Here is a 15,112-nt window from a genome sequence, read left to right as displayed (position 1 = left end):
AATTGATCTAGATTTAATTTTACACAAAAGATAAAGGAAAAGAGAGGATTCATGTAAAGATAATTATATATCAGATCGAAGCAGCTAGAATTGAACAGGGTCAGTTTAGCATTAGTTTTCCTTGCAGAGCTATCAGGATTCTGGCAATGCAATGGAGTTGGACCTTCATGGGATCATAGAGATTGCATAGAGCTAAATGCATTAAGAGAGAGAAGAAAGAAAATTTAATACTAAATTTAAGATTTTCTTGTCCTGTTTCTCCAATCTGAAATATGGGCATTTCTTATTGAAGTCATATCTGGCCCTTTATTGGAATCTGCACACTCTTAACTGCACATCGAAGTAAAAGAATTAATATACAAGGTTTATACCAATTTATGTACAACGATCATAAATCACACAATAGCTATGACTTGGTGCAGTCACTGGGAGATGCATCATCACTTTTAAACTTGCAATCAGATTTTAATGCTCTCAGCCACGAATCCACCTGAAACCAGTATAACAGCTCAGAAAATGGCACAAGGTTCAGTTTCAGCACTGAAATAACCTATAACCTCAGCAATCAACTTAATCAAGTACTTTTAGAAAGATAACGCAAATGGGGTATTGATTCAGATTAACAAGATGCCACAAATAAACAAGCTTAAGTTGTGCATATCACGAGTACACCACTACCTAGGGAAGATTAAAAATGATAATCAATTCAAAGTAGAACATGGAGAAGTCCACAAGGAGATACAAATCCAAAAAAACTGATACAAATATCACGTAACTTATGCAAAGAAGTATCCTAACAATCCAAAGGTTCTTCTCATCTTGTGTTAACGATCAGTGGTTTGGATGGAAGTGCCAAAAAAAAGAGATCATCAAGAGGTTCTAAGATTGCATGTACTGAGGTCATTGTCTTTGTTTAGAGGATTTCCAGTGAATATGACAATTCTCAAGTGCGGCTTTCCCAGTGAATAAACTTCTGTTCGATAACATGGTCATGGCGATGTTACACATGTAAATGCTAACACCAAATATTCTCAAGACAACAAGGCAACTCCATAATATGTTCCAAAAAGGTGAGGCAATAAACAAGTCATTCTTACTTCTTACAGAACTGGAAACAAAAATATATGCATTAAAAGACCAATAATAAGAAAACTTACTTAAGGAACGATGTACCTGTATTTCTGAGAGACTTGAGCATTCAAATCGCAACCCATGACAGGTTAAAATATAAAATGCATATCTCGTCTGTTGATCTTCTTGTAAGAAGCTTGGAAGTGAACCAACTTCAACAACATCAGATAGCAGTGTAGAGTCTTGAGGACTCAAATCTGCATGAATTTTATACAAGATAACTCGTCAATTTGTTGTATGATTTGTTAATAAGGCACATATCAAACACAAACATATTAATCTAGATATATAAGTTTGAGAATCTAGAATACTTTGGAAGCATCTGGCTCATCCACCATGTATTCAAGCAACATAGCAAGACCTTTTAATTACAAAAAATATCACCTGTAGATTTCAGATAGTAGTAGATGCATGAACCCTGAAAAACAAGAAAACGGGGAAGCCAGTCATCAACATCTCCATCATCTAAGATGGGTGGTTCTCCAGGAAGTTCACTCCATCTCTGAACATAGAAGAAAGAAAGTGAGTAATTACTCTAAATGGAGTAGAGAAAAAAAAGTTGAAAATAATACATTAGACAATGTATAGCAGAGGATAGGTTGACATACAGTTCGCATGTAGAGATAGCCAGAAAGCCGTGCGGACCTCAAAACTTCATCAACATTTTCCAACCTAGACATAATAGACTATAGTTAGCGTCAAAAAAATTGAATAACTAAGTTAATGAGTACAAATTCATAAGGTTGCAAAAAAAGTTGATCCTCAAGACATGGCTGTTTTGACAGGAAAGTCTCTTTTTTTTCTTTATCTTTTCTGTTGCAGGACTAGGGGCAAAACATTTTAGGAGCCTATTATTCACCCTTAGAAGACAAAAAAAGAGGACGGTTGGCTTCATAACTCGTCCTCTCCTTTGGATGTTGTCTATAACTTGCAAAAATCTTTGATGATGGGGCATATAATAGATAACATTAGATGAATCCACATATGGAACTTACAAGTATGAGAACTATGGAGTTACTTAATTTGAAAAAAGAAAAAGAAAAAGATATATTGCCTACTGTCTTTGCGCTTTTTTACTATGTCAATGAATTCAAAATTCAGCATTCAACGTATGGTAGTCCCATTCTACAAAACACCTTAATGAGCTCCTTTGTGTGACGTATGAGAAACACACAAAGAAACATATAATATGATCAAAAATTGTTTATTATTGTTTAAGAAACCTTGCATATATAAAACTCTCTCTATATGTAGTACAAGGAAATATAAGCAAGCTTTACATTTTTATAGTCCCTATGAATTATGAACCATAACATTTTCAATTATCATGCTCCAAAATTTTGAGAAGCACAATATGGTTAAATGTACAATAGTAAGTGCAATGATTCATTTAATAACTAATACTCTGATAGAAAAAAAAAACACTCTGAAAGCTAGTGCATGAATCTGAATGCTCATCGGGTAAATAAAGGTTGAAGTAATGAGTCTTACTGAGCTTTTAGATGGGTTTCCCTTTCTTCAGCATCTGCAATTTCAGATCGTAGAGACTCTACTTCTGCCTTAGTAAGTACAATCTGCTAGTTCAAGTTTCAAACCACAATCCATTTCGGAAAGTTTAAAATTAAAGAATATACAAATGAGATGCATTAAAATAATGACAAGAACTTCAATCAATCCGGTAACTTTTATGTTGAGTATTAATATTAACCTTCTCATCATCCTGGCTGCCAGATGACCACCGAAGGCGTGGTAGACTTAACAGGTTCAGCAAAGATGCAGCTCCCATTACTCGTCTTACAGCCCATGAATGACTATGGGATCTGTATAGGATGAAACAGTATAAATAAGATACTAAATTAAATGGCAAACATAACTAAATGACTATATTTCATCAGAAGATAATCTACACCTTGTTGAAAAATCAACCCTCGTATTACTTGCATGGAGCAAGTCATCAGATGCTTTTGAGGGCTCGAAGTGTTGGGGGAAAACCTCAACAACTGCATTAACATCATCCATTCAGCTGGGTTACATTTGCAAACGTGCTTCTATTTTAATGGCATATATCACATCTGTAAGAGAGAAATTTATTGGTTAAAATTGCAGGGGAAAGAGGTCGTTATTTTCAACAAAGAAAAAAATGGATTTCCTGGTAGGTAATACATCTGTATCTGATCCTACTTTAAAAAGAAGATAACTAATTAAAATTTGATATAATCAAGATAAGTGCATACTGATCAACTAGATTAGTAAATTAAAAGTACGTAAGGATGTAAGACACAACCTTCAGACAACTAGATTTAGGTCCTGCACAAAAAGGGTTTTAAGGGCTATATACTAAATACTTAAGGGGTATACATGCAAATTAGGGACTTTGGAGGGGCATGTATGGAAAAAAAAAGTCCAAAGAGTAAGACCTTTTAGTGATGTGATTACAAACCAAATGTCAGAAATTTTAACAAATCTCTGACGATCAGATTGGATGCATATTTCCGTTTGCAACTTTGCATGTATAAGTATATGATTTAACAAGCACATATACTGATATACCTTTATGTGTATATATGTTTATAAAAAATTATACCAGATATATATGGGCAGCCCAGTGAATACACTTGAATTCTGGAGATGCCAAATCATGTCTGTTCAATTTAGTATAAGAGACAACTTTTGAGATCTGTCTCTCACTAAATTGAATTATGGTATGAACCATCAGATAACCCAAATCCCATTACAACACTAACAGGAGCTTAAATATTTATGTAATAACATAGTTGAACTTTTAGGTTGTACATGTAGGTCATCATCTTCTCCCGATCCAATAACAAAGCCAAGCTGATTAGTCGGGTCCCCAGTTCAGCCATTAGGAGCAGCTTTAGTGAACACCTTCTTTCTTCTTATAAGACAGTTCATGAAACTACATTTCCTTGTTTCTTTTCTCCAAAGCCCCTTCTACTATTTTCCTTCTCTCTTTATTTCATCTGGTAGAATCATGTTCACATGAATCAAATCTCTCAGGCAACACTTGTTTGCCAAGTTCACATACATCATATTACCATTCTTCACTCTGAAAAACAATTCCCTAATGATTGATCTCACTGTTGGCAAATAACTCATCATCCCACACACATATGCATGCTGGAAATCTAGATGTACCTATTTGGGCGACAATAACAACTAAAAAAACAAAAAGACGACATCACTTCCATAAATCAACCAAAATCGCATCCAGATCCTTCTTACAATCAACAGATTTAACCGCAAAGAGAACAGAACATATAATTGACGGAAAGGAAGAATATGGCATAGAACAAGAGGCGATGCCTCACCTTTGAACCGATCCAAGTAGAAGATTACTCTGATAGCAAACAAAAAAAAACAATAAAGTACAACAATTATTAGAGAATCGCGGCCAAACCTGGCTTAGGGTTTCGTTTTGGGGGAATCGCCAGCGGAATCGCGATTCTCGGATTCAGCTACTCGGACTTTGAGACGCGGGAGGATATTGTAGCGCACTCTTCGGTAGGTAATTTGGTTGGAGAAAGACGGTTCTGCCCTTCCGCCAATCGCATGTGCGTGATGACGTGGGGCATTGTTCGTTAGTATTACATTTTGATAACTAAGTAGATTGGGATAATCCCCGCGTTTCATTATTTATTATTATACGGATGCTTGTAATATAAGCATCCAAATTTTTTCCTTCCGTATGTTCGGTTAACTAAGAAGTGAAGCAAGGAAATTGATAAAAATTTACGACAAATTCACTTTAAATTAGTAGTCATCACTTATTATTGTTTAATAAACAATTTATCCTGGAGTTTAATCGGCTTATAATTATTTATCAATCATTAATAGGGATAATAAAAAGGATTAATTACTTTTATTGAAATATAGTTTAATTTGATAATGATAGAGATAGTTTGATCAATTAGCAACGTAGAAGATATTTTGCATCATTGATGGCATGAGTAGTTTAGTCATTCATATCGTTAGTTTTAGATAATAAAAAATCTAAATCTAATCGTTCTAACTATGTCTAGACCATAAGAGAGTTTAATTGCTTAAATTCACATATGCATGCGTTAGTTGAAATTGGGCCAAGTCACAGGGTTAAAAGTGTAATTTGCTATCTTTCCTCGACGGTCAGACTCCCGTAGGTTATCGGATGTGGATGGAAATGTTAACCTCCGACCCGTTTCAGTGTCGGGCGCTCTCTCTCTCTCTCGAAGTCCAACTCCAAACCGCGCACTATAAACCGCCGATTCCTCTTTCTCGAAATGTCGATCGGATTCTTCTCCTGCGCTGTTCCTAGTTTTCTATGAATACCTATTCTGCTGTTTAAATTTAGCTACGGATAGCGAACTATTTATTCATGGATATCTCTTCTAGTTATTCCCTCCTCTTTCTCTCTCTCTTCTCTTCTCCCTCTCCTCTCGTTCATCTCACGCTTTCCTCTCCCAGCCGCACGAAACCTCCAAACTTCCTAAATCCGTTAATGGTTTCTGTTCATGCGATTGGTTTTGGAAAAGAGCCCATCTGGGATTTCTCTTCTCGCTCCAATTTCAACGAGGTTTCGGCTTTTAATTTCTTGAAGCAGGTGCTTTAGATTGGGGGACTGGTTGGAGATAGCTTGTGATGCCGGTTCGTGTTTCTCAGCTCTTTTTCTTTTCTGTAGGTCTTTGATTCTCAATGCTTCTACTTGGTGTGCTCGTTTGGATTTATTGACATATAAGTTTGATTTGGAGGATGGCTGACATTTTTTTGAGGAAAAGGAACCATTGAAATGAATTCAGTAGTTTGAATTGCCGTACCAACAAAAGATGCCGTTGAAGACAAATAGAAATAGCTAATAGAACTTTTGTTTTTTAACAATTTAGGAATTGCCAAAGAAAAAAGTTGTGGATGATGAACAGGATAAGCTAAATAAACCAAATATATGAACTACCGATATTTTAGGTAAATGTGGGATCCATCAGATAGATTATAATTAGCATTATCATGAAAAATTAGTATTCAACTGTTTTTCAGTATATATGGCTTTGAATTTGATGTCACAAAAAATGCCAATTGTATGATATACTAGACTTGGTTGGTTCCATGAAAGAATCAATAGACCCAACTAAGTATCCTATTTCCAAGTGTGATGGTAAGGCTTGCCTCCTAGAATGCAAGTGGTCATGGAATCTTGCCATGGACACAACCTCTCCAATAATGGGAGTAAAGTTGTGTACATTTTACTCACCACATGTTGGTGGGGTAATTGTGTGATGGGTGCCTTTCTTTTATGTCAATCCATTGGCTTCACTTTGTTCCTAATACAAATAACGAGTCAATATAGATATATAACTTGTATTCCCTTTTTAAAGTTGACTTTGATAAAAGTATACCCAATATAGATGAATGCCATGAGAATTCTACCTTCTTTCTCTATAGGAGTTCTACATGCTGTTTAAGAGATGTGCTCATTCGGAATTTCAGGTGAACAACCCTTCTTCTGACGGTTCTTGTGGAAAGAAGCTAGTAGATTCAATTGTCAAAAGTAATGGTGACAATATAAGAACTCAGGGACCCAGTTACAGGCTATATCCTAGCCCATGCCCAACCCTTCAATCTGTTTTGACTGCAGAAGAAACAGAGAGTGTGTCTCAGAGAAAGATTTTTAAAATTGATCCAATATCAAAAGATGTGACAGATTTAACAAAGCTTTCATGCTCAATCTCATGCCATAGCCCTGTACAATGCAGTACCTTGGATACACTAACTATGTCACCCTCTACTTCCACCTCAATAACAACTCCTCCATGCATGAAATCATCTGATGCAAAACGCAGCGGTTCTTGTTCAACTGTTAGTCGAGGTAGCTACAGTAGCTCCCAAAGTGAAAGCATAGACAGCTCCAGTGCTGCACCTATTAAAAGGCATACTGGTGGAGACTCTAGTTGGGAGGCCATTCAGCTAGTTAATTCAAGAGATCCTCCTCTTGGGGTTAACCATTTTAAGCTTCTCAAACGCCTGGGTTATGGAGATATTGGGAGTGTTTATCTTGTTGAACTTAAAGGAGCAAACAAATTTTTTGCCATGAAAGTGATGGACAAGGCCTCACTTATTAGTAGAAATAAGCTACTCAGGGCACAAACGGAAAGGGAAATTCTCAGCCTTCTTGATCATCCATTTCTGCCAACTCTGTATTCCCATTTTGAGACGGAAAAGTTTCATTGCTTGGTCATGGAGTATTGTAGCGGTGGGAATCTACATTCTCTTCGCCAGAAGCAGCCCAACAAGTATTTCACTGAGCGAGCTGCACGGTAAGCTCCTAATGACTACAGTTAATCCTTAAATAGTACGTGATTTGAACAGCAATAAGACAGAACATGGTAAAATATAAAAGAAATGTTTCATCATTAAGTTGAAGCAAGAGTTATAAAGAGTAGCATACATCTTGTATGCATTATCACAAGTTGCTCTGTTTCCCATAAACATATCAACATATCACATGTTTTCTGGTCTTTAATCATTTGCTTATATAAGATGATTTATAATCAAATTAATTAATTACTGCAAGGAATTGATGTCAAGTTTTTCCTTATTGAAGGTCCATTACTGTCGTCGATGTCAAGTTTTTCCTTACTTGACGGTAATATTATAACTCTGTTAGGTCAAATGGTAGTTTTGCAGGACATATTCTTATACTGTGCAGATACTATTATAGTATTGTGTGTTGGGATCTAAATTTTGGCAAGTCAGATGCTTAGGAAGATTGACAAAATTGACTTCATGGACTGATGAAATAATGCAGGTACTAAATAAACTGAAATTTGATTCCTGAAAGCTCCGCAATGTAGTACCTCGGTTAGAGATCTAAATATCTCCAGATGTGGCTGTCAACATCCAAATAGGGTGAAAAATCATGATTAGAATTTAGAATAATCTGGTTGGAATAGATGTAAGGGGAAGCTGATGAAATTTATCAACCACATGCACTTCTTGAGTATACTGAGAGTGGAGATAATGCATATCAATATATTCTTATAGAGAAATAGCCAAATAGGTGATTAAATTTTCTCATGAAATAATAACTCAGATTGACATTCAAAACTCATTTTTAGACGTTTCTCTTGATTTAATTTGGCTTGTGCAAGTCTATTTTCCACTCAGTGCAAGATATGGTATACACATCCCTCTGAAATTCTACCTAAGCTATGAGACACAAATTCTCTTCTCTGGTGCTCTTAATTGCACTTCGTCCCTTTCTTGCGTGTTATTGTCTCTTCATTTCTCTCTCATATTAGATTTGATCTTTTTTATTTAATCCCTTCTTTCAGTCTAGAAATGATTTGTGGAATGCCTCAACCGTGTGATGCAAAGAAAAGATTGTCTTTCTTATGATAAAATTACATATTCCCTCGTGTAACTGGAAGTTTCTCCTTGTTCATCAATATAATTCTGTAATATCTTGGTTCGTTGAACATGTATGATGATGTAAATCTTGAATATTTCAAACTTCACTCTGTTTAGATTCTCCATCTCTCATTTGCATATGTGCTTATTTACTCTTTCTTATTTGGTTGCATTGCAGTTTTTATGCTTCAGAAGTGCTGCTTGCGCTTGAATATCTGCACATGCTAGGCATTGTGTATAGAGATTTGAAGCCTGAAAATGTTCTTGTTAGAGACGGGGGCCATATCATGCTATCCGACTTTGACCTGTCTTTACAGTGCTCTGTCAATCCAACACTCGTCAAGTCCTCTTCTGCCCGTGCCGGTAGCAGCGGTGGCACCCCTGGCATGCTTGATAGTGAAGATGCTGTGCAGGGCTGTAGTATACAACCAACAGCATTCCTTCCCAAAATACTTCCCAAGAAGAACCGGAAGTCTAAATCAGACTTTGCTCTTGGAAGTGGAGCCCTCCCGGAGTTGATGGCAGAGCCAACAAATGCACGCTCAATGTCATTCGTAGGGACCCATGAGTATCTGGCCCCCGAAATCATCCGAGGAGATGGGCATGGGAGTGCAGTGGATTGGTGGACATTTGGTATATTTCTATATGAGCTGATGCATGGCATCACACCATTCAAGGGCTTGGGTAACCGGGCCACTCTTTCTAACGTGGTAGGCCAGCCGCTGAGGTTCCCGGAGGTTCCTGCTGTGAGTTTGGCTGCCCGAGACCTCATTCGCGGCCTCTTGGTTAAGGATCCACTTAGAAGAATTGCATATCGAAGGGGTGCCACAGAGATTAAGCAACACACATTCTTTGAGGGGGTTAACTGGGCATTGATAAGGAGTGCCACACCACCTCATGTACCTGAACCACTCGACTTTGCGCAACTTCTCTCCAAGCAACTGGTCAAGAATGGAAAGAAGGCCACTGAAACTGGTAATCATGGCAGTAATGAAAGTAAAGGTAGCACAAATGATTCTTCTAATATCAATTTTGACTATTTCTAGTTGTAAATGTTAGTTTTATGCTTGTTGTATCATCTTGAGAGGCGATTTATAACCAGATGTTACTCGAGGGAAAGATTCTTGTAATCTATTGGTTCATCACAGATGGGCCTGTTACACTTGTTTTTATAGAAATTTCACTAGCTAATCTAAATGAGAAAGCAGTGTGCAATGTCGGGGAAATAGTTTTGTCCCATTGCAGATGTAGACAACACTATAACATTTTTTGTCATTTGCGTAGCATTACCCAGTAGTTCTGTTAATCTCCTAAAATGACATTGGCTCTTCTTATCTGCAAACTGCAGGGAAGCAGCTTTTTCCCCTCTTTTGTAGACAATAACTGTCGTTTCATCAATAACTTGGTCTTGATCTCTCAGTTGATTGGCATAACCTTTGAGCTCCTCTTTTGACTTTGAATGAACACAATGATCTATGCTTCTCTCCCAACATTGCAACACCTCAGACACCATGCATGCTCTATGAAATATTACAACTTGGTTTGCTCAAGTTGTCAGTTCAAATTTGAGACAAAATAGAGGATGAGGTGGTGAGTTCATTTTCCTTTGTTCCAGTAAAGAATCTTCCTTTTCTTTTCCCCTGTATAGTCTGCAATCAATGCAGCTCAGCTTAAACAGTGTAAAGTATGAGGTGGCCCCAGTTGGAGTGGTAAATAACAAAGGTTGCTGGTTTATATAGTAGTAGTAGTCCTCTATAAAGTTCTTTATTTTTTTGTCTTAATCAACTCTGTGAATATATCAAAAGATAATTTAAGCATTTCTAAGATCCTATAAAGTAGCTTGAGCATTGGATTCGTGGTGATTCTCTTTGTTATTTTTTAATCATGATGAATATAATAGCCAAGGGTAGTTTTGGAATTATATCCATGCAAAGGGGCTTCATTGCCAAGGCCATTCTGATACAAAATGGCCTGGTTGAATCCACTTTATATACACACTCAAGCGCTTTAGCTTTTCTTTTCAAAAAGAAGAGAAAAGAAAGATAGAAACCCAAAGACCCACCTCCATTTCAATGCCATTCATCTCTCTGCTCTTACTCCTCTTCTCTCAACTCCTCCTCATAAGAGAGAGCTCACTGGTTCCAAAGCCCACCTCCTCTTCTCTCCCCCAGAGCAAAACTCCATGGCTCACCATTCCAATGCAAAGCTCCTGCTCTTCCTCTCATCTCTCCTCCTCTTCTTCCTCCTCACCACCTCTTCCTCTCTATCTCTAAAGAAGCAAGCCTCCATCTTGGTTTCCATCAAGAAATCTTTACACACCTCTAGTCCACTCCTCCAGAGCTGGGAGTTATCAAACCACGCAGCTCTCTGCTCTTGGTCTGGTATCCAATGTGACAACATTAACCATGCAGTAGCCAAGCTTGACATATCCAACTCAAACATCTCAGGCTTCATCTCCCCAGTGATCTCTGAGCTCAAAAGCCTCAGATACATCTCTGTGGCTGGAAACAGCCTCTCTGGTGAGTTCCCACACAGTGTGAGCTCCCTCCCAAGCCTTCGCTATCTCAACATATCAAACAACCAGTTCAACGGCTCCCTAGCTTGGAACTTCTCTTCCATGGATGAGCTACAAGTGTTTGATGCCTACAACAATGACTTCTTTGGGTCTCTTCCTCTCGGATTCACTAAGCTTCCGAAGCTTCGCCACTTAGACCTCGGCGGCAACTACTTCTCCGGCGTGATCCCGGCTAGTTATGGTGATTTCCATGCATTGAGCTATCTATCACTTGCAGGAAACAATCTTGGTGGGTTAATACCTGCCGAGATTGGCAACGTCACTAGCTTAGAGCAGCTCTACTTGGGCTACTACAACGAGTTTGACGGCGGAGTTCCGGCGGAATTTGGGAAGCTGTTCAATCTAGTCCATCTTGATCTATCAAGCTGCGACTTGGAGGGAGAGATCCCTCCGCAATTGGGCAATCTAAAGAAGCTGGATACTCTGTTCTTGCAAACTAATCAATTAACTGGAAGCATTCCTAAAAGCTTTGGTAATTTGAGCAGTTTGAAGTATCTTGACATTTCCAACAATGCCCTCGCCGGCGAGATCCCGCGAGAGCTCTCGCAGCTCCGGGAGCTCACGTTGATCCATATGTTTATGAACCGGTTTCGCGGGGAAATCCCGGGGTTCATCGCGGAGCTACCGCAACTGGAGGTGCTAAAATTGTGGCAAAACAACTTCACCGGCACGATCCCGCCGGCTCTGGGGCGTAATGGCCGGCTCCGGGAGCTTGATCTCTCGACGAACAAGCTCACTGGATCAATCCCCAAAAATCTCTGCTTTGGGAGGAAGTTGGAGATACTAATTCTGCTAAATAACTTCCTCTTCGGCCCCTTGCCTGCCGATCTTGGCGAATGCTCGACGCTGTTCAGGGTGCGGATGGGGCAGAATTACTTATCCGGGTCAATTCCCCCGGGATTCCTATATCTGCCGGAGTTATCCCTGTTAGAGTTGCAGAACAACTACCTTACTGGAAGCCTGGCAGAGGAGAACACCAAGTCGCCGGCGAGACTAGGCCAGCTGAATCTATCAAACAACCGTCTATCGGGGCGGCTTCCAGCTTCCATCGGAAACTTCTCGGGGTTGCAGATACTTCTCCTCGGCAGCAACCAGCTGACAGGGGAAATCCCTGCTCAAATAGGCCTATTGAAGCATGTTCTAAAGATAGACATGAGCAGGAACAACTTGTCTGGTAGAATTCCCCCTGAGATGGGCGATTGCTCACTGCTGACATACTTGGACTTGAGCCGGAATCTTCTCGCCGGTCCCATCCCGGCCCGGATATCGCAAATTCGCATACTTAACTACCTCAACATCTCATGGAACAACCTGAGCCAGAGCATCCCGAAGGAGATCGGAGGCATGAAGAGCTTGACATCCGCCGACTTCTCACACAACGACCTCTCCGGACGGATACCGGAGACCGGCCAATTCGCCTACTTCAACTCCTCCTCCTTTCTCGGCAACCCTCTCCTATGTGGCTCCGCATTAAATCCATGCAACTTCACCACCCTGTCTCAGTTCCAGCCAGAGGAGCAGCAGAGTGTGAAGTCACAACTTCCCGGAAAATTCAAATTGCTGTTTGCTCTCGGCCTGCTGATTTGCTCCATAGTCTTCGCCGCCACCGCCGTCATCAAGACTCGGTCCATGATGCGCCGGAACACCAAGGCATGGAAGCTAACAGCATTCCAAAAACTCGAGTTCCGGTGTGATGACATAGTAGAGTGTCTCAAAGAGAACTGCATCATAGGAAGGGGAGGAGCAGGGATCGTCTACAGAGGAACCATGCCGAACGGCGAGCACGTCGCCGTGAAGAGAATTCTCGGGATCGGCAAGGGTTCGTCGCACGACAACGGATTCTCGGCGGAGATACAGACATTAGGCAAGATCAGGCACAGGAATATAGTGAGATTATTCGCGTTTTGCTCGAATAAGGAGACTAATCTGCTTGTGTATGAGTACATGATGAATGGAAGCTTAGGAGAAGTGCTACATGGGAAGAGAGGAGGATATCTGAATTGGCAAGTTAGGCTTAGGATTGCAACTGAGGCAGCCAAGGGGTTGTGCTACTTGCACCATGACTGCTCTCCTCCTATACTTCACAGGGATGTCAAGTCCAACAACATCTTGCTAGATGCAGACTTCGAAGCTCATGTTGCAGACTTCGGTCTGGCTAAGTATCTGAGGGACACCGGGGCTTCCGAGTGCATGTCGGCGATCGCCGGATCTTATGGCTACATCGCTCCAGGTATGCCTCATACAAGTACTGTCAAGAATTCAGATAGACTTACGTATATAGTTCTTGTAGTTTTGATAGCTTCTGTTGCATTGAATTGAAGACATGGTTGTGTTTTGCTTAGGTTTGTAGCAAATTGGCATGATAGTCTTGCTTTTCTCTTCTCTTTAGATGCATGTTATTCTTTTGATGATGGAAGATAGATTCATTCAATAGGATGCAGTACAAGATGAGCTAAAGCAGCAAGCTTTTATATATTCTGCTGCATCCCTAAGAAGTAGAGTAGTGAAGGAAGACCCAAGTAAGTCACAAGTTAAAGAGAGAGAGAGCAATATACTCCCCACCTTTTGCTTTTTGTCACCATTCCTTATGATCTCCTTTTCAAAAAGAAATAAAAGAAAATTCCTTCTTCCTTTTTTATTTTTCTCTTGGCTTACATTGGAATCGCACAGACCTTTTTTGACCCAAACCCCTCATTCTTTCACTAACAAATCACAGAATCCAACAACAGTCAGTCTCTTAGGAATCCTGAATGAGATCCAAGCTTTTATATGTGCTCTAAACCCCAGAAGGAAAGCAACCAGATAGGCACACTAAAGAATGACAAGGCCCTCCTCTATTGCTTTTCTTTCTCTTTCTTCTTTTTTCCCTCTCACGAGAGTTCTCCATTTCAATCAAAAGCAACGAGGATAGGACCCAATTCCAAAGCCCTCATAAACTGAAATCTCAGCTCTGTCCTTTGTAAGATAAAAGCAATATATCGATTGACAAAATTCTTATCTTGCTGCTCCCTTTATGATGATATTTTATTTATTTCTTGGCATGCAGAGTACGCGTATACCCTCAAGGTCGATGAGAAGAGCGACGTCTACAGCTTCGGGGTCGTTCTCCTAGAGCTGATCACGGGGCGGAAGCCGGTCGGCGACTTCGGGGAGGAAGGACTAGACATAGTGCAATGGGCAAGGTTAAGTACTAATTGGAGCAAGGAAGGGGTGGTGAAGATCTTAGACAGGAGGCTAAGTAATGTCCCCCTGGATGAGGCCATGCAGGTGTTCTTTGTGGCGATGCTCTGCGTTCAAGAACACAGCGTTGAGAGGCCCACCATGAGAGACGTTGTTCAAATGTTAGAGCAAGCCAAGCAATCGTACAACCTCCGTGCTCGTTGATCTGAGTCGATACGAATTGTTTCTTCTGTGAGTTCATCTGGGAAGGGGGAAACACTAGGGAAAGAGTGGTTGGTGCTAAGGTTGAGGGGAGGGGTGTTTTAGTCAAAACATGTAAATGGGATTTTGGATATGGATTTGACTTTTGAGTGTGTGTGTGTGTGTGTAGCTTTTGTAAGATTAAGTTAAATATGGGGTGCCTTTTAAAAAAAAATGTTCCTTCTTTTTATTCGGTAGAAAGACTTTGTGACAGATTATTATATTTATTGCATCTCTTTTGTTATCATAACACTCTATATTGACTATATAAAGTCTTTTTCTCTTCTATTATTTATAAATGAAGCCACACTTTATCCTCGGTAGATAGATCTAATCTAGGACAAACAGAAAAGCTAGTTTTCAAATTCAAACACTAAAGTTGTACCTATGCAAACGAACTACGGAAGAATTCTTTAATTTGCTGGACTTTGAATGAATTATATTTAACCTTAAATCACTGGTAAATAAAAAGAAAAGAAGAATAAAAAAAACAGAGATAAAAGAGAGAGCATCCAAATAAATAAACCTAAAGGCTACATAAGTTCAAGATGAATGCTGCCTCTTATTCCCACACAATGCACCATAGTG

General features: G+C 39.6%; 3 protein-coding genes across 6 annotated transcripts; 2 read left to right on the top strand and 1 right to left on the bottom strand.

Annotated features, from left to right (window-relative positions):
- Nucleotides 1-209: 209 nt before the first annotated feature.
- LOC140770855 (uncharacterized) lies at nt 210-4,665 on the bottom strand. 3 transcript variants are annotated; one of them, XM_073112166.1, is made up of 8 exons: nt 4,550-4,665; nt 3,041-3,203; nt 2,840-2,951; nt 2,623-2,705; nt 1,740-1,803; nt 1,516-1,633; nt 1,158-1,328; nt 210-490 (listed from the first exon to the last, which is right to left on the bottom strand). In XM_073112166.1, exons 2-8 carry the CDS (start codon nt 3,148-3,150, stop codon nt 459-461), a joined length of 690 nt encoding a protein of 229 aa, XP_072968267.1. In that variant the 5' UTR covers nt 3,151-3,203; nt 4,550-4,665; the 3' UTR covers nt 210-458. The 3 variants fall into 3 exon arrangements, with proteins under 3 accessions (XP_072968267.1, XP_072968265.1, XP_072968266.1); XM_073112164.1 differs by having other exon boundaries at nt 1,174-1,328; XM_073112165.1 differs by having other exon boundaries at nt 1,174-1,328; nt 4,461-4,604.
- Nucleotides 4,666-5,426: 761 nt separating this feature from the next.
- LOC140770473 (serine/threonine-protein kinase RHS3-like) lies at nt 5,427-9,744 on the top strand. 2 transcript variants are annotated; one of them, XM_073111684.1, is made up of 3 exons: nt 5,427-5,772; nt 6,610-7,436; nt 8,708-9,744. In XM_073111684.1, exons 1-3 carry the CDS (start codon nt 5,767-5,769, stop codon nt 9,573-9,575), a joined length of 1,701 nt encoding a protein of 566 aa, XP_072967785.1. In that variant the 5' UTR covers nt 5,427-5,766; the 3' UTR covers nt 9,576-9,744. The 2 variants fall into 2 exon arrangements, with proteins under 2 accessions (XP_072967785.1, XP_072967784.1); XM_073111683.1 differs by having other exon boundaries at nt 6,565-7,436.
- Nucleotides 9,745-10,539: 795 nt separating this feature from the next.
- Nucleotides 10,540-14,744, top strand: LOC140769513 (uncharacterized). The gene is made up of 2 exons (XM_073110221.1): nt 10,540-13,334; nt 14,151-14,744. The coding sequence occupies exons 1-2, from the start codon at nt 10,712-10,714 to the stop codon at nt 14,486-14,488; spliced, it is 2,961 nt and encodes a 986-aa protein (XP_072966322.1). The 5' UTR covers nt 10,540-10,711; the 3' UTR covers nt 14,489-14,744.
- The last annotated feature ends 368 nt before the right edge of the window (nt 14,745-15,112 follow it).

The sequence above is a fragment of the Typha angustifolia genome, chromosome 11 (assembly GCF_048772165.1).
Source record: "Typha angustifolia cultivar Huaian chromosome 11, ASM4877216v1, whole genome shotgun sequence".
Lineage (NCBI taxonomy): Eukaryota > Viridiplantae > Streptophyta > Magnoliopsida > Poales > Typhaceae > Typha > Typha angustifolia.
Note: the sequence above shows the minus strand (reverse complement) of the source record. Positions and strands in the feature narration are given on the sequence as shown.